General features: G+C 34.7%; 1 protein-coding gene across 2 annotated transcripts; it reads left to right on the forward strand.

Annotated features, from left to right (window-relative positions):
- The first annotated feature begins 8272 nt into the window (after positions 1-8272).
- Positions 8273-14601, forward strand: LOC111402935 (CLP protease regulatory subunit CLPX1, mitochondrial-like). 2 transcript variants are annotated; one of them, XM_023031256.1, is made up of 15 exons: positions 8273-9072; positions 9224-9282; positions 9579-9679; positions 10090-10169; positions 10506-10556; positions 11173-11247; positions 11355-11432; positions 11817-11873; positions 12344-12414; positions 12490-12589; positions 12807-12911; positions 13302-13364; positions 13612-13734; positions 14063-14218; positions 14315-14601. In XM_023031256.1, exons 1-15 carry the CDS (start codon positions 8539-8541, stop codon positions 14381-14383), a joined length of 1722 nt encoding a protein of 573 aa, XP_022887024.1. In that variant the 5' UTR covers positions 8273-8538; the 3' UTR covers positions 14384-14601. The 2 variants fall into 2 exon arrangements, with proteins under 2 accessions (XP_022887024.1, XP_022887025.1); XM_023031257.1 differs by having other exon boundaries at positions 8564-9072; positions 9575-9679.
- The last annotated feature ends 9353 nt before the right edge of the window (positions 14602-23954 follow it).

Genomic DNA, 23954 nt, shown 5'->3' on the forward strand with positions numbered 1-23954 from the left:
TAGTGGTCAAATCCATTAAAGAAGATGACCATTTTGAACAATTGAGATGTTCATTTGAGCGAATGAAGCAATATAAACTAAAATTGAATCCCTTGAAATGTGCATTTGGTGTTAATGCAGGAAACTTCCTTGATTTCTTAGTACACAAAAAAGGGGGATTGAACTTGATAAAAATAAAGCGAAGGCTATTTTGGAGGCCAAAGCACCTAGCAATAAAAAAGAATTGCAAAGGTTCCTAGGCCAAGTAAATTTTTTAAGACGCTTTATTTCTAACTGTGCAAGGCGAACTAAAACTTTTTAGCCACTTTTAAAGTTGAAAAATCAGGACGAATTCGTCTGAAAAGAAGAGTATCAAAAGGTTTTTGAAAGCCTAAAGACATCTTTATCAAGTCCACTAGTGTTGGTGTCACCAATCCAAGGATGGCCAATGAAAGTATATATATCGGCTGAACAAGAATCAATAGCTGGAATAGTCGCGCAAGAAGACCAGTTTGGTGAAGAAAGGGCGATTTACTACTTGAGTAGACGGTTAACAAGATGTGAATGTAATTACTCTGTCATTGAAAAATTATGTCTTGTATTGTATTTCACGTATACAAAATTAAAGGCTTATTTACGGCCCGTAACCGTTTATTTGATTTCTAGAGTAAATTTGGTTAAGTATATGTTCTATCGTCCTATTTTACACCAAAGGGTAGGCCTTTGGACGTTAGCATTATCAGAATTCAAAATACAATACATATCCCAAAAGGCAATAAAAAATCAGACTTTGGGTAACTTTCTGGCCGATCATCCATGCCTTGACATACCTAAGGAAATCGAATTAGAAATCAATTCATTCGACTTAAAACCTTGGGTTTTATATTTTGACGAGTCAAAAACCTCTAAAGGTGCAAGAGTAGGAGTAGTATTGATAAATCCTTTGTGGATTTGTTACAAGTTCGCATTCACTTTGGATAGGATGTGCCCCAACAATGAGGCCGAATATGAAGCCTTAATCGTAGGCTTAGAATTAATAATACATATGGAGGTAAAGCATGTGATCGTTAGAGGCGATTCTCAATTGGTAATTCACCAATTGATTGGTAATTTTAAATGTCAAAGTGAGTCTATTATAAGTCAATATGAAATCACCCGAGAATTGTTGGAAGAATTCGATTAAGTAGAGTTTCAATGTGTTAATAGAATATATAATGACATAGCAAATGAGTTGGCCCAGATGGCCCAAGGTATTCAAAGGCATTAAATTGGAAATCTATTTATGAATATGGAGTAATATTGCCCGTAGTCCAAAGAAGGCGAGAATGATTGAAATTCATTACATATAAGATGGAGATGCAATGGATTGGAGGGTAGAGATTAAAATGTTTCTTAAAGAACCTAATAAAGGAGGTAGTAAGAAAATGAAGTTGCGTTTGCTAAACTATACATTGATAGATGAAGAATTGTTTAAGAAACGTTCCGATGGTATATTACTAAAATGTGTAAGTTTGCAAAAAACTAGAACAATCATGACTGAAGTGCATGAATGGATATGTGGAGCTCATCAAGCTGGCCAAAAGATGAGATGGTTAATTATTAGAAATGGATATTTTTGGCCCAAGATGGGAGAATCATGTGTTCAATATGCGAAAAAGTTGTCTAGCATGCCAAACGCATGGTCCAATACAAAGGGCGCCAGCAAGAGAGATGACACCTATTATCAAACCCTGGCCGTTCAAGGGTTGGGCGATAGACCTGATAGGGAAGATTTATCCCCCATCGTCCAAGCAGCATACCTTTGTTATAGTTGTAATTAATTTTTTCACTAAGTGGGTAGAAGCGATACCTTTAAAAGAGATCACCCAAAAGAGTGTCATAGAATTTATGCGTGATCATATTATTTATAGATTTGGAATTCCACAAACTTTGATGGTAGATCACAGAACTTCTTTAAATGGAGATCAAGTGAATAAATTCTTGAGCGAGTTTGGAGTTAAATTAGTGAACTCCACACCATATTACGCTCAATCTAATGGATAGGCAGAATCTTCTAATAAGATTCTAAAAATTATCATAAGGAAAATGATAGATGAAAATGCCAGAAATTGGCACGAATGTCTACACAAAGTCTTATGGGCTTATAGGACTTCGCCTCGGTCAAGTACCAAAGTTACTCATTTCCAACTTACTTATGGACAGGAGGCCGTTTTGCCTATGAAAATCAATGTGCAATCAATCAGAGTGTGTTTGCAACATAAGTTAAGTGATGGTGAGTATACCGAATCACTAATTCAAAACTTATTGGAGTTGGACGAATTAAAGTTGGACGTCCTAGATAGATTGCAAATTCAAAAACGAAGGATGACTAAGTTTTACAATAAAAAAGTTATAGCCAAGTCATTTAGTCTGGGCAAATTGGTTTGGAAAATAATACTCCCTTTGGATAGTAAGGATCCAAAGTATGGCAAGTGGTCACCCAATTGGGAAGGGTCATATAAAGTAAATAGTGTGTTGCCTAATGAAGCTTACCATTTAGAAGATTTAGATGACACCAAGCACATGAGGTTCATTAATGGCAAATATTTAAAAAAGTATGTTCCCTCCTTATGGAAGAATGAGCAAATAAAAACGTAATCAAATTGCGTTGAACGATCGTAGATAAATAGGGCCAAAACGAAATATGTTCAAAACAAATTCCTTTATTATCAAATATACATTACAAATTGTAAGATACAAAAATGCTAAATCTTCTATAAGTTACAATTGAGAGCAAACTAATTTCTCGATTAATCGCCAAGCAAGAGGGTGAACCAGCCTTAGTCGCCGTCTTGATTGCACTGCTGCAAGGGTAGGCAGAGAGGCTGAGAAGCACTCTCAACGAGCAAAGGAAGAAAAGCACCTTCAAATCGCCTGCCTAATCGCATTGCTGCAATAATGGGCAAGGAGACTGAGAAGCACTCTCAGCAAGCAAAGTGGCTTGAAAAGCATCCTAAAAAATTGTCTTCCATCATTGAACTCCTTATAAAAAACATGGAGACGATGGGAAGAACTTTGCTGGCCAAAGAATATTTCCTATATCTCCCATACCAAAGGTGATATCAAAACAGATAGCAAAATAGACGGATCGAATGATCCATTTCTATGGAGGAAGAAAATTTTGGATCAATTGTTGAAGTGTCAAACGATGGCAGCAAATTAGTTTTTGAAGAAAAGAATGGAAATGAAAATGATAAGTGCGAAATACACATGCATTTATAGAGGCGTGAAGGTGAAAAGATAGAATGTGAAGGGCCACATTCGTGCCTAATAACTAAAACCAAATGACCCAAAGTCTTGGGAAAAGAGACGAAAATACCAAGGAAGAATGTACATGAATCCTAGCATAAAGCAATTAAATGCTTGGGAGGCTGATGATTAAGGACAACGTCAATCAATACGCAAGTGATAAACTAGTCGTTCATTAATGACGATAACTGCTGGTACATTCAAAATTAGCAAAGGAAATTTAGTACGAAGTTACAAAAGGAAAGTTAAGGCATTAGATGTCTTAATTACAATTCACCCCAGGCTGAACGAATTCTTTCCCTAAGCCTCCCCCAATCTTCGCTCTGCTAAGAAGAAGCGACATTTAATTCAACTACAAAATCGTCATCAACTTCCATCTTTTTGTACTGCTCAACCAAAGACTTGGTTCGTTCAATTCCTTGGGAAGCATTACGCTTTTTAGCATCCATTCTCACCCTACAGTCGTTCATTTTTACTTGAAACTCCTTCATCTCTGCAGCCAAACTTGTCATCAAAGAGTCTTTGATCATAACGCGAAAGAGATTTCTTTTAATTCATCCTCGACTTTGTTAATCTCTAGAAGCAAAGACTCTCTTTCAGATGCAGCACGAAGGGATTGAGTACTCCTGGCCTTCAATTCAACATTTTTGGCTAGCAAGGAGAGGATGTCAGAGTGAACAACCTTTAACGTCGCTTTAAAATCAGCAAAAACATTGAGCGACGGAAGTGTAAGTGCTTGCGCCAATTTCATACTCAACAGCTTAAGCTTATCCTTATGTTTTGTAGCACTAGCCTGACCGATATCCATGTCCATGAAAGACACGTACTCAAATACCGACTGCTTGAGAAACTTCATATTTTCTTCTGAAGAAGTGGAAGGATGACTGGCTGAAGTAGGGCGAGACGTCTTGACTTGCCCCCAAAAAGTAAACAAGTCCTGGATGGAACGCACAATGTCATCAGCATCCTACAAAGAAAGATGCCAACATTGAGGACTTTCACTACAATAAACGAAGCGAAAATGAAAGTTAAGCAAAAGGTTACCTCATCAGCAATCTTGGGAAGTTCAGGCCTATCACCAGTTGACTCCACAATCTGTAGGGACTTGCCCTTATCTGGACGAGAAGACTCTACCACAACGGGCAGGCCCATGGGAGCCTCTGCATAATTCAAGAAGTAACGAATCAAAAATCAGTAGCATAAGTAAAGGTAAAATATCAAAATATGTATTACCTTCTGGTTCGACGTTTGGAAGGTCGGCACCCTGGGAAGAAGGTGGCCTTTCTACTGCTTGTGATGAAGGTTCTAGGACTAAGGGTTTCTCTTTAAGCATAATCCATTCATCAGCTGACTTGGACGAAACAGCTTCAGCAGAAGGTGATGGAGTAGGGGCTGCCAGAACCAAAACTTTCGAAGGTGAGGTTGAACTTTTCTGAGGAATTCAGGTAAACCATTAGTACAAAGAAAAGTATGCTTGGGAATAAACAAATTCAATTACCTTTCTCATATGGATGAGAGAAGCGTCATCATCATCATCATCATGCAAAGTGGAGACGCTGAAGCTGGCCGTTTGCGGTTTAAGACACTTTTAGCTGCAGTAGCCTTGGTAGGTAGAGAAGCAGATGGATGGATAGAATGTTTAGCACGAGTAGGGGAAGAAGGATTCCTAATGGACACAGGGGTGACCAAAACAGGGAAAGTAGAGGGAGTGCCTGGCTGGTCCAGTAAATGGAAGGCACGATTAGCATCAGTTGCAAATAATCGGCATTTTACTGATGGCCAAAGCTGTTCAAAAAGAGGATGGACAGCACGGCTAGAATTGAAAGGGGCTAATGAAAATTTGCTCGTCAAAAGAATGTTGCGAGCATCTATAGCTTGTGCCTTTGCCTTATTAATGGTGTGAAAGCGGTCGGTCAAATTTTTGGAGTAATAAGGAGGAACAGGCCAAGTTTGGCCAAAACCAAGTTGGCGAGCAAAAAATTGGGGAGCATATATTTCAACCCCAGCTTTGGCATTGGTTCCAGTTAAGATATTGTGGAACAATTCCCTCCCAATCAAAAACTGAACCCATACAAGCAGAGAGGCACTTGCGCTGTCAAGGGTGGATGGAGGTTGCACATAATCTGGAGTCAAATGAGCAGGAAAAGGAAAGAAGGAAGGAAATGTCCCTACTGGACCTATTTACAGGGGTCAGTGGATCAATGGCTAGCCCATAGCAGCTAGCAGAACAACTGAAAATGGATGGAGCACCAAGTGGTGAAAAATATGCTCTCAACCACAGTTGGGTGAACCAAAGGGGGCCACTGCCAATGGGAGATGCACCATTCTTCAGTTGAAACTGAAGGGAAGCCATGCCTCTATAAAGGGCGGCTAAAAAGAAGGAATATAAATTCAAAGGCCTACCACGCTCCAATTCATGCGCTATGGGTAAGTAGCTCATGGAAGGTTTCATACTTGGCACGCAAAGAATATATTTACAGAGCCAAATCTGAAGAAAGACCACACGCTCAGCATGGTAAGGTTCAGCGCTTGAGTGATTATAAAAGCTTTACAAGCTTGAATAGGACTCGGTAAGTTTCTTGTTAAATTTCGGGGCAACACTGAAAATCAAGATACCAGGAAAAATGGTATCGCCCAAAGGCGAAAGATTTACTAGGGCTCCAACATCCCTTGAAGTAATAGACATGGGACCAAGAGGGAAAACGAAGGTGTTATACTCAGAAGACCAAAAACTCAAAGCAATAGGAAAAAGCACTGGGTCAAAAATCGGGGGTTGAAGAGAAATTTCTAATAAATCTGAAATCCTAGCACGATCAAAAATCGCCTTGGTGGGGCCATGACTCACAAGACGTGCATGTCATCTACGAAAAATAACATCAGCTTTGGGCCAAGTGCGAATACCTTTTTCGTGAATCGGCCTCAATGACAGAGAGTTCAGGAACGGAGGACCTAAGTGCAAGGGAACAGCTGGCCCACCGCCACTTGTCCGACGACTTCGGCATTATTAAACGATGGACCTAAATAGAATTCATTGAGGTCAACACTAACTTGTGTAAGGAAGTTTGGATTTACATATGGCCTAGTGAGGATTTTCTGTAAATCTTAGAAACTAAAGGAATCATCAGATTGAGTTTGTGAAGTCGCCATTGGAAACAAAGCACAGTTTTGATAAGATTTACCTGAGAAACGTAGTAGAGAAGCAAGAAGATGAACAATAAAATAGCGAGGAAGAAGCGCGAAATATAGACGTGGTTGAGTGGTGCAATGAAATGGCGTGTCCTTTTGGTTTATAAGGGTTTGTAACATTGCACTTTTTCAGATTGTAGAAGGAAATAATGATTGAAATTCTTGGGGATTTAAAATATTGCTGAAAAATACAAAGTGAATATGGTAAAGGTTAATAATTAGTATTAATTCTGCCATATTGGGAGGTAATTGTTGATACACTAAAAGTGCAGCTCAAATCAAATAGCCCAAAGAGTGAAACCCAATTGGGAATCCAGGATAAAGGTCCAAACAGGATTATTGATGAATGTGGTGGAAGTCCACGAACACGGTAACATCATCGCCCAAGCTTGCAAGACGCCCAGGACCTGAGCGAATAGAATACCTTACGGTCGCCCAGAACGATGACCACGTCCTCGTCCAAACTTTCGAATCGCTCAGGATCTTAGCAAACATAAAATATTATAGTTATCCAAAATAGCAGTTATTGAGTGATCTTATCACATTCCACGATTCAAGGAGCCCAGTTGAAGGCGGTTGAACGACAAAGAGTAATGGCGACAGTTAGGGACGGCAGTTCCACGACAAGTTAGCCACTATGAAGAAAGTGGGTAGTTATACAACAATCAAACAGTTTCCAAGCGGTTTGTCACGAAGAAATTATCAAAGGAATATAAAAGGAAGAGAAGACATAGAGAAAAGGACTTCGAATCAAAAACTCTCAAACAAAGAATATATAATTTCAATTTCTTAGTTTAAACTTAAACACTTCTTTTAGTACTTGTGTGCTTGCGCCCCTTAGAGGCATTCTATGTAGTTCCAATTGTAAATCATCGCCAATAAAACATCAATCTTTGGGACTTTGTCTTAAGAGGTCTGTTACTTACACAATCGTCTGATTCCTTTTTTAATTGTTAGCGACTACCCGCTCGAAACAGTAATTAATGAGGAACTCTATATACTCTCTCACGGTCACGAGATCGAACATAATTTTGACTACAAGTTGAATATTTTTTGAAATCGTGATTGTCATGAAGTTTTTTATCTTGTCACATTGATTAATATATAATATTTTGTTCAATTCAATGTACTCGTGTTGATGATTAAGATTTATTTCGTTTTCTTTTAGGCGGTTAGGCATGCACTGATTCTTAGAGGGGCCAATTTTGATATTTTTGGTGTCTTGTCCTCACTCAAAAACTTACTGCCACTAAGGTCTAGAACTCGGTATGAACACCGAGTCTCCAAGTTCAACGTGATAATGACTATTATGTATGCACTAGACATGAATATGTGCCAATGATAGAAGTTTGAAATCGTCCCTATGTTTGCTTTGCTAAACTATCATGTCGTCATTCTATTGAGATGAGTATTTAATAAGGAACTCTATATACTCTTTTACGGGGTCACGAGATCGAACATAATTTTGACTAAAAGTTGAATATTTTTTGAAATCGTGATTCTCATGAAATTTTTTATCTTGTCACATTGATTAATATGATATTTTGCTCAATTCAATGTACTAGTGTTGATGATTAAGGTTTATTTCGTTTTCTTTTAGGCGGGTAGGCATGCACTGATTCTTAGAGGGGCCAATTTTGATATTTTTGGTGTCTCGTCCTCACTCAAAAACTTACTGCCGCTAAGGTCTAGAACTCGGTATGAACACCGAGTCTCCAAGGTCAATACGTCATCGTTTTACTGATATTCTCTCTGTGTTTTAACCCTAAAATTTTTATTATCCTTTCCCTATAAAATTTCTCCGGAAAAAAAAATAAAAAATAAATAAAAAAAATCCATAAATCACAGATTCGTTGAATCCCTTGCCAAACCCGTCTTCCGATTATCACTTTCAACTCTAAAATTCCCCTGTTAAACGCATTTTCTTTTCGTTCTCGTCTAAATTTTCATGGAAAGTTCCTTAATATCTAAAATCTTATCGCAATTCACTTAAATTTTCACTTTTTCCTGCAATCCCATGTCTCAATTATCACTCTAAACCTCAAAAATCCATTCTTTATCAAAGTTGATTGTCTTTATACTGCCATGGCTGCTGTTTTAAGATCAAAATCATCGCGAGATACTGCTACGTTTGCTACCTCACAGCTCAGATATTTCATTCAGAACCGTATCCACTCGGGTCGGACGACCCTTTTCCAACGGAGCGCTAGAACGGGATTTGATAGTTATTTGAATAATTATAATTTCATCTCAGGCTCCCCCTTTAACTTCACACCATTCAAGCCCATCTCTCTGCGTGGCGAATGTGTCGATAGTAGCCAGAGGAATTTTCCGAGTTCTTTTAGGACTAAGCAGAAAATCGAGAACTTTAGCTCCCAAGGAGACCCGCCGGAGGTCTGGCAGCCTCCTGGAGCGGATGGAATTGTAGTGCGTCCGGGGGTCAAATTTATTCCGATGAGTGAAGGGGACGGGCCAAGTACGGGTTCTGGTAGTGGGTTGGGGTCGGGCTCCAAGGATGGGAGCTGGGGTGGGTCCAATTTTGGCCCGAATTTTCCAACCCCTAAAGAAATCTGTAAGGGGCTAGATAAATTTGTCATTGGCCAGGAGAGAGCTAAAAAGGTTGTCTTTTTCAGTTTAATGGTTATTTGTTTCGAGTTTTTAGTTGTTCTGAGTCGAAGGATAATTCTTTTTTTTTTTTTTTTTAAGATTCTATGCCGTACATTGAATAATGATGCTGTCATTGTAGTGAAGTTGAATCTACTGATTGCAGGTCCTTTCTGTAGCAGTTTATAATCATTACAAGAGGATATATAATGATTCCGCCCAAAGGTAATGGCTTTATAACCTTCAATTTCACTTTTTTTACATTTCTGTAGATGTCACACAGTACTTAAGATGGGTTTTGAATATCATTTGATGGAGATATCGGTTCATATGGATTTCTAACACTTAGCTTCTATTGTTCACAAGCTGAATTTCAAGTTTTTGGACTGACTGTAAGGGAATCTTGGGAAACTAATTACTGCGCTGTTGGCCCATGTTGATTTTTGCCTGCATTTTCTGCTACTGCTCTGTCAACCTTGATAGGAAAATGTCTAATGTTAGCGTTTTACCTTGGAAGTTAGGTCTGCAGGGAGTACAGATACTGACAAAGTTGATGGCACAGATAATGAGACGGTGGAACTTGAGAAAAGTAACATTCTTCTCATGGGACCAACAGGCTCAGGTAATCTTTTTGATATCTCAGTACTTTTCTCGAGTGCGACAGATTTCTGCCCATGTTTATATGCAGAATAATGGCTAAAAATTACTTTAGTTTTCTAATAATGTGGACACCTAGGATTTTGAGACTTTATCTGGTCTAATAGTGATTTGGAATGGTTTGATCTCTGCAGAATCATTTGAAGTTATCATACTTTGAATGAACTCTTCTCCCTTTTCTAATTATTCTGTTTATTGTCAAATTTAGATTTTATGTTTGGTGATATTTAAAGACTACAGATTGAGTGTATGACTTGTCAAAAGGAGGAGTTAGCACTTAGAAGTATCTGTTATTTACTGATTTCTCTATGCATCTCTTCACTCTTCCAATATTACTTTTTCACTTGTCTTCTTTGAATGTTATTTCAAGGACAGGGAAGACGCTACTTGCCAAAACTTTGGCACGGCTGGTGAATGTTCCCTTTGTAATTGCGGATGCTACTACACTTACTCAGGCATGTTTTTTATTTATCCTTCTATTTGATGGAGGAGGATGCTTTCTGATTTCCTATGAATTAACTATGGCATTATGCTGTGCATTTGTAAGTTAATGACTATCATAGTATATCCCTGTGATTTGATTTTCATGACATTATTGTTATAAATTTTTGCGAACAAAGTTTTTCTCAGCTTTTCAGATTCGCTAAATAAGGGTTCTCTGTACAATTAGCGGCACATAGTCATCTGACAATTTGATAACATTTCAGCAAATTTTATGTCAATGCGAGCTTTTTGAAATAGATGAGTATATATTTTGTTTCTGTTCTGATAAAGACGTTTCTTGTTGGCAGGCAGGATATGTTGGGGAAGATGTGGAGTCCATTTTATATAAGCTACTTACAGTAAGCTCTAGTTTACTTGATGTAACTGGATTAGTTTTTATTGAATTGAAATTACGCCGTTAAGATCCTGTCAACTGTGTTTTTATTCCTCACAATTCTCTTAGCTGTTTTATCGTTTTGTTATTTTTTCTGGGTTCGGGGAGGTCTTTGATATCTTTTTATCCTTTCTGCTTGCGTATTATATGGTCTTCTGCTTCTTTTTTCTTCATTGGTTATTGACTTTTTAAAGCAACTTTATACCCCTGTTTGATATTTTGATTTTGCTTTCTTATTATCCTAAAGAATAAAGGACAAGTTAGGTTCTAAAATTTGCAGAAATCAATATTTTTTCTGGTCTGAATTTTGTCTTTTACTGATTATACGAGAAATCTGTATTTGAATTTTTCATATTTTTGCTAAAATTGCCTGATGCATGACAGCCAGGTAAATGTCTTGACTCGTAGAAAAAATAAATTGAAAACTTGATATATTGTTTAGTCCAAATCTTTCGTTGGCAAAAAATTGTTACATTTTTTCATGGTGATTTCCAGTTTCATGTTAGGATTCTAAGCTATGTAGGCGAAATATGTTTTACATATATATTCCAGTTAGTGATTCTGGTCTTATTTTATTTCAGGTTGCTGACTATAATGTTGCAGCTGCACAGCAAGGCATAGTCTATATTGATGAAGTTGACAAGATCACAAAAAAGGTATTTTCAAGCATATTTCCGTGAACAAAATATATGTTAGCATTTATAGTTAGTGTCTTAACATTATTTATGATAATGATCCAACTCATTCCTTACTGTATCTGCAGTCCGAGAGCCTCAACATCAGTAGAGATGTGTCGGGAGAAGGTGTCCAACAAGCATTGTTGAAAATGCTCGAGGGCACTGTAAGTACTTTGTTTTACTTTTACCTTCTTGAAAACTGCTTTTACCTTCTTGAAAACTGCAACTTTGCATTTTATATATTCTGAGCCAATGAAGAATTGTTGGTCTCCACATTGTACCCCTACTTACATCGATATAGGTTTTGCTGTTCTTCCCACGAGATAAATAGAGTTGTATGAAAATTATGCAATGGACGCTAAGATTTACCAAAATAAAAACCATCTGGCGGGGATACTTGTCCTAATCAACAATTCTTAGGATTTTTTTCATTATATATTGATCTGAAAGTAGGAGAAAGTAATACAGTCAAAACTGATGAATAAATTTTTATTTGCCATATTTTGAATCGGGTTCATTTTTCTGATCAGCACACTGTTCTTTTCCAGGTGGTCAATGTCCCAGAGAAAGGAGCTAGGAAGCATCCTAGGGGTGACAATATTCAGGTATTGGATGATTTAACCTTGTGTCAATGACTGTGATGTGATTAGTTACATAATGCTTGTTGCTGAAAGCAGCTGCTGCTGATATTGGAGACAAATGATACTCCGATTTTCTGTAATTTTGAGGATGATATTCAACTGTGTATTTTTGGGGTTTTTATAAATGGGGTGGAAGAGGGAAGACTAAATGCAGAGAGCATTACATCCCCTTTTCTGTTGACTCTGAACTCGAGTGTTCAGCATTGTTTTGTGATTCTTTGATCATTTTCATTTATTTATTTCTTTAATCTACTTATGTTATTGATGTTATTTTCTGTCGCATGTATTGGTCTATGTGTGTCTGCATGTCCATTCTGCTGTTTCAAGATTAATCCAGATGTTGGCTTGTCATTGACTTCTCATGCTTTGTACTAAGCCATACATGGTCTATGCATCCTAATGTTTCATTACTTATTGATTTTATGTTTTCACAGATTGATACGAAAGACATTCTCTTTATATGTGGCGGTGCCTTTATTGATTTGGAAAAAACGATCTCAGAAAGGTCCATATAACTCTAATATTCTAAACTATCTTTTTGTAGTGTTACCTTTTAATTGTTAACATATACTCATCGCAGGCGTCATGATTCTTCTATTGGTTTCGGCGCACCAGTACGGGCAAACATAAGGACAGGCCATGTTACAAGTGCTTCTGTGGCATCATCTTTACTCGAAACTGTGAGCCTCATAACAGCTTAACATGCTTTCTTGCTTGAGCGTGTGGAGAGCAGTCCTTTTATGTACACCATATATGCTGGAGACTAACTGCATGATAGAATAACCTTGGTGTATGGCTGCATCAGAGCCTGACGCAGAAATTACTCTTTGTAATAATATGATGATTACCCCCATGAAAGCGTAATTATCATTCTCTTTGAATTATCATGTTTTGCAGGTTGAAAGTAGCGACCTAATTGCGTATGGGTTAATACCTGAGTTTGTTGGACGATTTCCCATCCTAGTTAATTTGGCAGCACTTACTGAAGATCAACTTGTTCAGGTATTTTATTTGCAAAATCAATGTGTTTTACATTTGTTGGATTCAAGAATCAAGTTTTCCTGTAATTCTGTTTCCTTCTAGACATGAAGGCTATGGTGATTACAATGTTACTTTCATTAGCCATTGAGAGATGATAACAAGAACAGATAGATTTATTTGCTGATTGCTGTCAGAATCGTTCTGAACAGGATCTTCTGTTGATTTCTCTTTGACTTTTCTGTTAAGTTTTTGAATCTTGTTTCTTTTTGTTTAATTGTTAAATTTTTTATATTTACCTTTTCTCACTAAGATGCGTCAGACAAATGTGAGAATATTATATTATTTAATTTTACGATTAACTTTCAGTATAATGGCTCTTGCAGACTAAGTTCTTAATTTTTATTTATGCAGGTTTTAACAGAGCCTAAAAATGCGTTAGGAAAGCAGTATAAGAAGATGTTCCAAATGAATGAAGTAAGTTTTCACATCCCTCCGTTGCAATCTGGTGAGAAAGGACCAATTTAATTTGTCTCCCCTTGGGGTGTTGTTCTTATCTTTCCTTCTTTCTTCCTTTTTTTTTTTCACTGGGGAGAATTGGGTTTTGGGAGGGGTGTGGAGAAGTAAAGGGAGGATTAATGAGCTTTTCAAGACATAATGTCTTGTTATAGTCAAAGGTAATGTTCTACATTGAACATTTTCAACTATGCTGCTTGTTTCTCAGGTGAAGCTTCATTTCACAGAAGATGCATTGAGATTGATTGCTAGAAAAGCAATAACCAAGAATACAGGAGCTCGGGGGTTGCGATCCATGTTGGAGAATGTTTTGATGGATGCTATGTATGAGGTTTGTAATTCCTCTTTTGAATTTTATAAAAATCAAGGAATTTTGGACGAAGCTATCTCTATGATATCATTAGCTGGTTGAACTTTGTTAAAGGTTGAGAACAAATCTTTTGTCCGGAGCATTGATCACGCATCTCTAAGAACTAGTCATATCACGTGTCTGAACAGAAGCTAGTTAATTGAGCCATTATTTGACTGGACAAACCCCACTCGATCAACCCAATTTTAATTTAGTGTGGTGTAATAGCAAATTCTCTCTTATTTTATTTTCCTCCTTCCCCCTCTTGATTTTTCTGTTTGATGGTGAATTATAAATTTATCTCTTGCAGATTCCTGATGTTAGAACAGGGAATGACATAATAGATGCTGCTGTAGTAGATGAGGAATCCGTTGGATTTGAAAAAAGTGGATGTGGGGCTAAAATCCTTTATGGTAAGGGGGCATTGGACCGCTATCTTTCAAAACACAAGTTAAAGGATTCGGAGGTATAGTGATCTTGCAAAAGATATCTCGATATTTTTCCTTTTTTTCTGTTAAATCAGCTTCTACATTGGTGCATTTATGTTTATTTTGCATTACAGGCATCTGCAGATGGGTCTGAAGGAGAACCTGAGGTGGAACCGGAACTTGCTTCTATTGTTGCTTTGTAAACTTTCAATGAGGTCTGTGTATGGTCTCGATATGTACAGTATAAATCATAATGACTATAGTTTCTAAATTTAGAGTCTAGTTGCAAATTTATTGTACTTAATGTTTCTATTCTACATTTATCCATTGCCATCTGAAACGGATAATTATCCTGTCTTCATTTAACCAAATGACCTCACTCCAGCAAAAAAGATTTATATTGACAGTTGCTTATGCTGTACTAGAGTATTTCCGCTCATAAATATCCAAAGTGGAGCCATTTACCGGTGAATCTTTAACCACTGCTGCATTTTCTAGTGTAGTTTGTAGCTTCGTTTTGAATGTTAGTTGTTCTATGTTTTTAACGTCGCTTTCTAGTTTCTCTTTTGAGAGTGCAAGGTTGACGGATGTGGAATGAGTCGAAACAGTACCCTAGTGTGGGTTGATTGACGTTGAAAAGGAATGTTTGCCAGTGGGTGGCAGCAGCCACTACTGGTGTAGCTGAGGAGGGTCGGTATTTATATCTTCGGTCTTTGGCTACTGGTAAGGTTACAAGCAGAAGCTCAGCTGGTGCGTATATCAAATAATTGGCTTATTTTAGGGATCAAGTTGTTTGGGGCTGGCAAGTGGAGAATATAATATCATTAGGAAGACTTGGATGGTCCACGCTCCACAGGACATAATTTGAGGCAGTTGCAACTCATGATCTGGTAAACATCCTGGTATGATTGCCAAATTTTTCTACGACTTCTTTTAGCCTTTTAGGTTATGTTTGGCAAAGCTTTAAGTGCTTATAATTGTGGGTCTGCAGAGTGAGGATAATAAATGGGTGGGATCTTACAAAATAGGAAATGAAATGTATTTTTGATCAGCTTAAAAAGGTTCGCATTCAATTGTTTTGTCAAGCGTGTACTAAACATGTCATAAGTTTGAATTTTGAGAAATTCTTCTAGAGAATAAGTAATATGAACTTATAAGTTCGGATATTCAAACAGTAGATGGAAATTACATGGAGACACAACTTTTAATTTTCAACTTTATAAGTAAGATTTTAAGTTTCATCTTTTCGGATTTCAGATGATAATTAATTATTTAACATTTATTAAATAAATACTATATTAAAAATCAATCAATATTAAAAACAAAACTCTCTCTCTCTCTGTGCATTCTCTCTTCTCATTCTATCCTTGCCTTCGGCGTTCACTCTACTATTATCGTCGCAAGCAACTGTACTGTTTTGCAAAGTGGCCTATACTGTTGTTGTTGCCCTTGCTTTTACTTGAATCGGCAACGAAAAACAAGAATCAAATTTTCTAAACAGTGATTGAGGGTTATTTTGGTTGATGTTTTATTCATGGATGAGGTCTTCTAGGTGTGAATTAACCACTTGTGGTGCACGATGATGGGTATAACCTTGGGGGCGGAATTTTGAACAAATTCTATTCAGGTCTTGGTGGTTGATTTTGGTCGGAATGTTATTTTTGTTGATGTTTGTCCATGGTTGAGGTCGTTTAGGTATGGATTAATCACCTATAGTGATGCGTGATTTTGGGCATCACTGTGGAGGTTGTATTTTGCCACAAATTTCATTCTGTTCTTGGTGGCTAATTTTGGTCGGAATGTTATTTTTGTTGATGTTTGTCCATGGTTGAGGTCGTCTAGGTATGAATTAACCACCATTAGTGATGCGCAATTTTGGGCATCATCGTGGCTGTTGTATTTTGCCGCAAATTTCATTATGTGCTTGGTGGCTGATTTTGGTCGAAATCTCTTGCAGTTTGGATCATGAGCGTTGGATAAATAAGTAAAAAGAAAATTATATACAATTTAGTTTATATTCTTATAGATTAGTTTGAATAAATAAAATTACAACTAATCACATAAAATTTTTGTAAGGATATTTTAGGTATATAAAACTCATTTTAAATTATATATGTTCAAAAACTTGTGAGGAGGCATACGTGTTGGTGATAATTTTTGAAAAATATGAGGATATCTTTGATGTTGTTAGATGGTGAGAGTGTCTTTAATATCGTCTCTAAAATTTATTTGCGTTGAAATGTCCTCAAACCCCGTTTGCGTCCACCTTGGAGGTATCAACGGGTCGGATCAAGATGCATCTTGCCCACGACAAGGCTGGCAGAAAGTTGTGCATCAGCTAGGTCGATTCTCTCTTATGCTAGTTTGACATGTTTGATATCCACAGCAATGGGCCAGCCACCAAGGCTAGGCTCATTGGCCAAGAGGCCTAACTTGCCTCCACCAGCCACTGATGAGTCTAGTTGGATTAGCTTGCGAGCTTTTTGAATTTTTTAGACAGGGCTCGTCGACAAGCCCACAATTCCACCATTCAAACCTGCTCGTGAATCTCACGCGACTGTTCTCTCAACGCCAACATCTGGGCTCGTGATGGAAAAGCTTAGATCAAATTGAATATCCCATCCTCGATATGTCGTGAGATAGATAGCTCCACTCATTGAATATATACAAATAGCGTTTCATAATGGGATAAATCAAAGATCATAGATATCTTTTCTTTATTCTTTTCATTTAGCAAAATGACAAGTTTAATTAAATATAAAATCTCATTTGATCGAACCCATTAGTTAATACTACTTGCACGTTTTAAACATCAGTAATACCAAATAATACTATCCTTCATAAAATGAAATAGCATAATTTCATGACTATGTCGACAAATTTAATTTGTCAAATTGAATTGGACAATCAATAGACTTGTGACATCCGGCCTTATTAGTTACCATAAAAGAAAAGAAAAAAAGGTGAAAAGGAAAGGGTGGCACCCTTAAAGGGCATGGGAATAATTGGATACTACTATTATCAAGTCAAAAATATCAAGAATAATGATGGTTACACGGGGTTAAAGATAGAAAAGTGTGGATGAGCTAGGTTTAAAAAAAAAAAAATTATAATAAAAATCAAACCGTTCATTCATGCTTCGACACGCGTTTCCCATTTTTAACCTTGTTTCTGACCATATTTTTGTAGCATTTCTCAAATATCAAAGAGATCAATAAATTTCAAATGTGGTTCAATTATTGGATGTACATACAACTGGCTAGCAGTATAGCAAATCGAACATGAATCCCGTCTGGGTTTAATCAAGGAGAGGAACCACCATTGACTTTGGAGTACTGTTACATCATACCTGGTAGGATATTTTAAGACATTTTATTGACCACTTCAATTCGAAATTTGTTTGCTATGTATTTGAAGTTAGAGAGGGAGAGAGCATATTTTTATATAAAAAAAAAAATAATATCATTCACAATATTGATATAAAATCGTGCTAATAGGGACAGACACTGTTAGATCAAAGAATATTCCTATTACTATGATTGAACGTTGTTCAATCATTTTAAGAACTAGACTGAAATAGTTTTTATTGAAAATTGTGAAACATGGCTCAACATAGAATAAATCGGGATAGGTCAAATTCAATTTCATTTTTTTAAATCCTATTTTCAAGTACATAACTTTCATAAAATAATATTACACATAAATTAAAAAAAAAATTTCTTTCTCAATCACTCATTTTTCAAAAAAAAAAAAAATACTATTTCATCCATTTTCACTTCAAAAAATGGAGGTCAAACGGGGGCTAAATTTCATAGTTCTAATTCAACCCTGGTTGGCCCCCATTTTTTAGAAACGAAAATGGATAGAATAGTATTTTTTGAAAAAATGAGTAGTTGAAAAATAATGAAAAATTTTCAGTTTATATGTAATATTATTTTATGAAAAATTGTATGATTGGAAATTGGTGCGAGAAAAATGAAATGTAATGGAATTTAACGTTATGAGATTCATTGCTTCAAAAATTAATTGTAAAGTTAATCTAAGTTTTCTTAAGTAACTCGCACTTTTTGTCGTTTCAAACGACAAAATATTAATTATTCTAAAAACATATTAATTCAAATAGATTCATACAAATTACAATTTGAGAGAGAGATTTTAAGAAAATAAATATAAAACCAAATTAACTAGAACCAATAATTAGATCGCACATTTCAATTTTTGATTTGAAGATTCAGAACGGATCAATTGGCTATTTCAAATTATTGAGTGGTCAAAAGATTATATAGTCAACTTAATTGTCGTGATCAATGTGACAACTCGTCCATTATTAGAGATCATTTTCTATCTTTCCGTGTTATAACTAAAAGATTAATTGCTTTTTTTTTTTTTTTCCCACATTTTATCTCACATACATGCATGGTTTCATCATCGTCCTACAATTTTTATTTTATTTTATTTTAATTAAAACCACATTGGAGCTCCATTTTTAAGATAATAAATTTTGTAATAGTAATTTTTTTTTTGAAGAATGTGTGATTAAAAAATAAGTCAAATTTTAAACTCATATACAAAATTATTTTATTGAAAGAATGTAAAGTTGAAAATGAATTTAAAAAAATTAATTTTTATATAGTGAGGCTCAAAACATGGACTAAATTGAATCCATGGTGTGAATATAATAAAAAATTACAAATTAAAATAATATAACTCGAAATAAATTGTTGACATTGACCGTAAAATTTCACTAAGAGTCTCTACTAGAATTTAAAATATGGTGATTATATTGCTACCACAATTTTTATTCAATACACCACATTTTAATCGCAATTAAACTCCTTAATATTTGTTCATTATAACAATTATTTTTTTAACTTTTTTCGTTCAATTTTTATCTTTAATATTCTATTAATTAGTATGTCTCGTCTTTGATGATGATTTATATCAAAATATTTTTGTTTTCACACTTTGAAATGAGGGAAAATATTATTTTTTAAATATAATGAAAATGGAAGTTATTTTATGTTATTTTAATGGACTTTTGAATATAGAACTTTATCAAATACAAAATATGATAATTAACGAAAAGTTTGAAGAAAGAATTACATGAAAAATCGTTAGAAATATTGGTGTTATAATAGGCAAAGATTAGGAACCTTAAATGTAATTAAAATGTGATATAAGAAATAAAAATTATGGTGCAAATATAATTACCCTTTAAAATATGCTGTTGGCAAATTTGTGTGGTCTCTGATTTACCAAATATATGTGTCTTAGTAAATTATAATATAATAGATACAACTTTGACTATACCGTTTAAGTAAAATATATGCAATAAAATTTTTAGTTAACAAACGTGACTAGACTAACGATCTTAGCTAAAAGTTTTAAACGGTAAAAAACATGGCACATTTATTAAAATGATAACTTCAACATGTCTCCTCACTAGCGGATTAGATTTTTAAAGGCCTACTATGTATACTTGAACAACTTTTAGCTAATATTATGGGGCCGTTTGAGCCCCAGTATTTGTAGATTATAATGAGATGAAAAATATTTTTTTGAAAAATGAGTGGTTGAAAAGTTTTTTATTTTCGTGTAATATTATTTTATTGAAAATTTTGTAGTTAAAAGTAGGAGATAGAAAAATTTAATTTAATGTAATGAAAAATAATGGGGTTCAAACGAGGGCTATGTTGATGAACCCAAAATAGCAATTATGCTATCCTCCCAATATATTTATGACATATTGGCACATTTTTTCTTCTTTCTTCATAGAACGTCAATAGATTTTTGACACATCAATAAATTAAGCCTTGTTATCTTCTGATTTTCTAGGGTTAATTTCACAAATGGTCACTGAACTTACAGAAAAATTACAAAAAAGTCACTAAAATTTAAAATTTTCAGTAACGGTCACTTAAGTATTGGGACGCTTTCAAAAACGATCACTGAAGTTTAAAAAATTTCTGAAACTGTCACTGAAGTTGAAAAACACTATTTTTAATTTTTTTGGTTAAATTTGCGGCAATTTTTCGATTACTTCCAACCACCGATACCATCGAATTTTGATATCGTTGGAAAGCCCAGAATATCCTCTTCAATTACTACTCAAAATCTCTCCGTAACACCAAGGAATTCGACTGGAAAATTGCCGAAAAATGTCGCCCCAAAAAATCTGAAAATCTGTCCAGATTTTTAGATTTTTGGACGACTTTGACGACAATTTTTCAGAGACTTTTGACCACCAAGACTGACGGATTTTGATACCATTGGAAAGCCCACAATGTCCTTTTCAATTACCATCTAAAATCTCTCCCAAACTCCAAAGGATTTGGCCAGAATAAACCCGCAAAGTCTGTCTCCAAAAAGGCGAAAATCTGGGATGTCAACTTTGTGAGTTTATTCCGGTCCAATCCTTTGGAATTTTGGGAAGATTTTGGATGCTAATTAAAGAGGACATTGTGGGCTTTCCAGTGGTATCAAAATTTGGCTATTTTGGTGGTCGAAAGTTGTCAAAAAATCGCCACAAAAGCCCACCAAAAATCTGAAAATTTGACAGATTTTTGCCTTTTCTGGTAGCCAATTTTGTGGGTCTATTCCGGCCAAATCCTTTGGAGTTTGGGGGAGATTTTTTGTTGTAATTGAAGAAGATTGTAGCCTTTCCAACGGTATCAAAATCCGGTGGTATCGGTGGTCGAAAGTGGTCGAAAAATTGTCGCAAAAGTAGATCAAAATTTTTTAAATTTCAGTGACCATTTTTGAAAGCGTCCCAATACTTAAGTGACCGTTATTGAAAGTTTGTAACTTCAATGATCGTTTTGTAATTTTTCTGTAAGTTCAGTGATCATTTGTGAAATTAACCCGATTTTCTAAGATATTATCTTTAGGAGTATTAAAAATGTATTCGAAGATCAATATCGAGACAACAAATCTTGATTCTATGTTAACTTCTTCTCTAAAAAAAATAGCTGTTAGATTAAAAATATTTATTTATTTAAACGTTATCTTCAATTAAACTATTTTTAATTGAGTTTATTGATATTCCGCTATCACTCGTACAATCATGCTCAACAAGAGATATTCGTGATTGTACATCTTGAAAAATGAAATAGTCAACGTAGAAAAGTAGTAATAATTCAATTGCCAACGTCAATTGAAACGACTTATCTTGCTTGTATATATCCTTCGCTCAAGCCGTCTTTAGGTGATAATTTAAAATTTTATGATACGAAATATTTTGTTTGACTTGGAATTTAGACATGCTATTTGTATTAATTGCGTGGGAGTACATACTACATAGTTAATTTATTTTTGATTATTTTATTTCAGAAAACACTCCTTTATCTAATCTAATTTTTAGAAGAGTGGAATTGCTGGCATGCGTTGTCATTTTCACGCTATTTATGTCAACACATCTCAATCAAGTCTTTGTCCATTCAAAAATATTTGCAACTTTCTATTTTTTATTCACAGTCGTATACTATATATATGCTTGGTTACATAGTTGGCCGACAAATTTTATTTTATTTTATTTTTTCTAATTAAACAATATCATCGTCGTCAATGTTAAATGAAAAAAAAAAATTACAAATCAAATAATATAAATTGAAAATTTGTTGAATGGGCTATAAATTTATGATTTTCTAATAAGAATTTAAAATTTCAATTGCATATTCGCGTGTTAGTTGAACTAAAAATTACTATGCCCTTGTTTGATCCCCATTTTGGGGAAAATAATGCATTTTGAATAGTAGATTGATGGAGAATGTATGGTTAAAAATTCAAAAAAAAATTAAATTTACGTATAATATTATTTTATTAAAGAATGTGTGGTTGAAAATAAATTTTAAAAAAATGAGATTTTAGAAAAATGAAAATCAAACGAGGACTATATAATGCAAGTGGCAGATTTGTCTTATATAAAATTTTCAAACTCATTTTTCACCTTGTCCATATTATTTTTTTACTTTAGTTTTTAAATAATCTCGCCCACATAAAAGCATATCATCATCTCCCCATTCTAGTCATGATAACTATCTCCTCAAAAAGCAATGTTATAAAAATCGATTCGAAAAAGAAATATAGTCAAGGGTCAAATGGCCGAACTCGGGTTGACTCAAGGTCGAACCGGATATCAAAATTAAATAAATAAATACTCCAACAAACTATAAAATATTATAACAACAACATTTTTTTTTTTTAATTTTAGTATTACTAATTCAAAGTAAATATAAATCTACATTTGTCAATTAGATTTGTTATCCTATATTTTATTTTAAAACATCAAAAACTAAAAATTAATGTGTTTAAAATAACTTGCTTTGTTAAAATTCAAATAGAAAGATGGAAGTGCTTTGGGAGGCCAAAATTTATTTAATAGAAAGAAGTGAACAATAATTAAATATATAAATTGCAAAAAATTACACAACTTATCCCACATTGAAATTTGAGGAAAACTTTATATGACTCCTCTTTTAAAAGTAACACTTGGATTGAAAGGAAGGTAAAATTGAACTTACCAATGCTTGAACCCCTTTATCAAGATTTTTTTTTTTTTTGGAAAAAAAAACCCCTCATTAACTTGTAAAAATGGTGATAGATTTTCCGATTTTTGATTAAAATGGCCTATTCAATGGGTTAATTATCGATTTTTTTTTTCATTTCCGGTTAATATGTTATGACTTGACGTACCAAATATGAGACTAATTCCCGATTTTTCCGATTGGTCCAGTCCAATTTTCAAAATATTGTCTAAAATTTTAAACTGTTAGAGATGGAATACATACATTCATTTAAATATTATATTCAACTTGTCTTTCCACTTACAGGCTAAATTTTTAGAGGCCTAACATCGAGTCTTGACCATCTTTTGCCTAACATCATGTTTTAATAGTCAGTTTCCTCCCCAATCCTCTTCTTGATAAATGGAAAGATGACGACACATTTTTGATACTTCAACACCTTCCAATTTACTAGGAGGAGACGACAAATCAAGGTGTGGAAAACGTATTAGAAGATAACTGATCTCAACTCTCTTTAAAGTATTTGACTAAAAGAACATATATGATCTAACTATTATCTCCGATTGCACTACCTTCCTTTCTATGCTTCGGAATGTACAGTATACCTTGAGAAATGGAATAGGCATGGGCGGATTGGCCCAAGCCCAAACTCAATCCAATATTTATCACTCCCTCTCTCATTTTTTTTCTTTTTTTCGTTTTTTCCTCCCCCTTCTTCTTTAAGTATTGAATTTTTCATTCATTTATAGTCCAGCCCATACACTAATTTACCATAATCTTCAAGTGCACAATAACATTTTTTGACTCTTTCCCTACGGCAAGAAATTAAAAAATTTCTTTAATCTCCCCTCGTTTTGAAATACTTTTTTTTTTTTTCGTTTCTTTCCTAAAACCCACATTTTCTTGGGTCCTCAAATTGAAGCAAAAATCTTCTTGATCATGTGATTTTTCTGTTTAATATTGGAGGTTTTTCTGTTTAATATTAGTAATTTTGATTATATAAATGTTGAGTATTGATAATATTTGTGAATGATTCTTGAAATCTTGACTTCTGTCAAATAGTTAAACAATTGGTAATGATTTTCTTTTATTCTACCAATTTGTAAAAATTAGTAGTTATTTTCTTATCAATAAGTATTTAATTGTCACATGTGATTTATTTTAGTCTGAAGCGCCAATGGAGAGATTATTTAAAAAGAAATATTTAGTAAAAAATGTTGATGAGGAGATATCGAATAAAATTGATTTTGAT

The sequence above is a fragment of the Olea europaea genome, chromosome 11 (assembly GCF_002742605.1).
Source record: "Olea europaea var. sylvestris chromosome 11, O_europaea_v1, whole genome shotgun sequence".
Lineage (NCBI taxonomy): Eukaryota > Viridiplantae > Streptophyta > Magnoliopsida > Lamiales > Oleaceae > Olea > Olea europaea.

Excerpts from the sequence above, each read along its gene's own strand:
- LOC111402935 (XM_023031256.1), top strand. The coding sequence starts at position 8,539 with ATGGCTGCTGTTTTAAGATCAAAATCATCGCGAGATACTGCTACGTTT. Across the intron at positions 10,170-10,505 it reads ATGCTACTACACTTACTCAG|GCAGGATATGTTGGGGAAGA; the intron begins GCATGTTTTTTA and ends TCTTGTTGGCAG. Across the intron at positions 12,912-13,301 it reads CTGAAGATCAACTTGTTCAG|GTTTTAACAGAGCCTAAAAA; the intron begins GTATTTTATTTG and ends TTATTTATGCAG.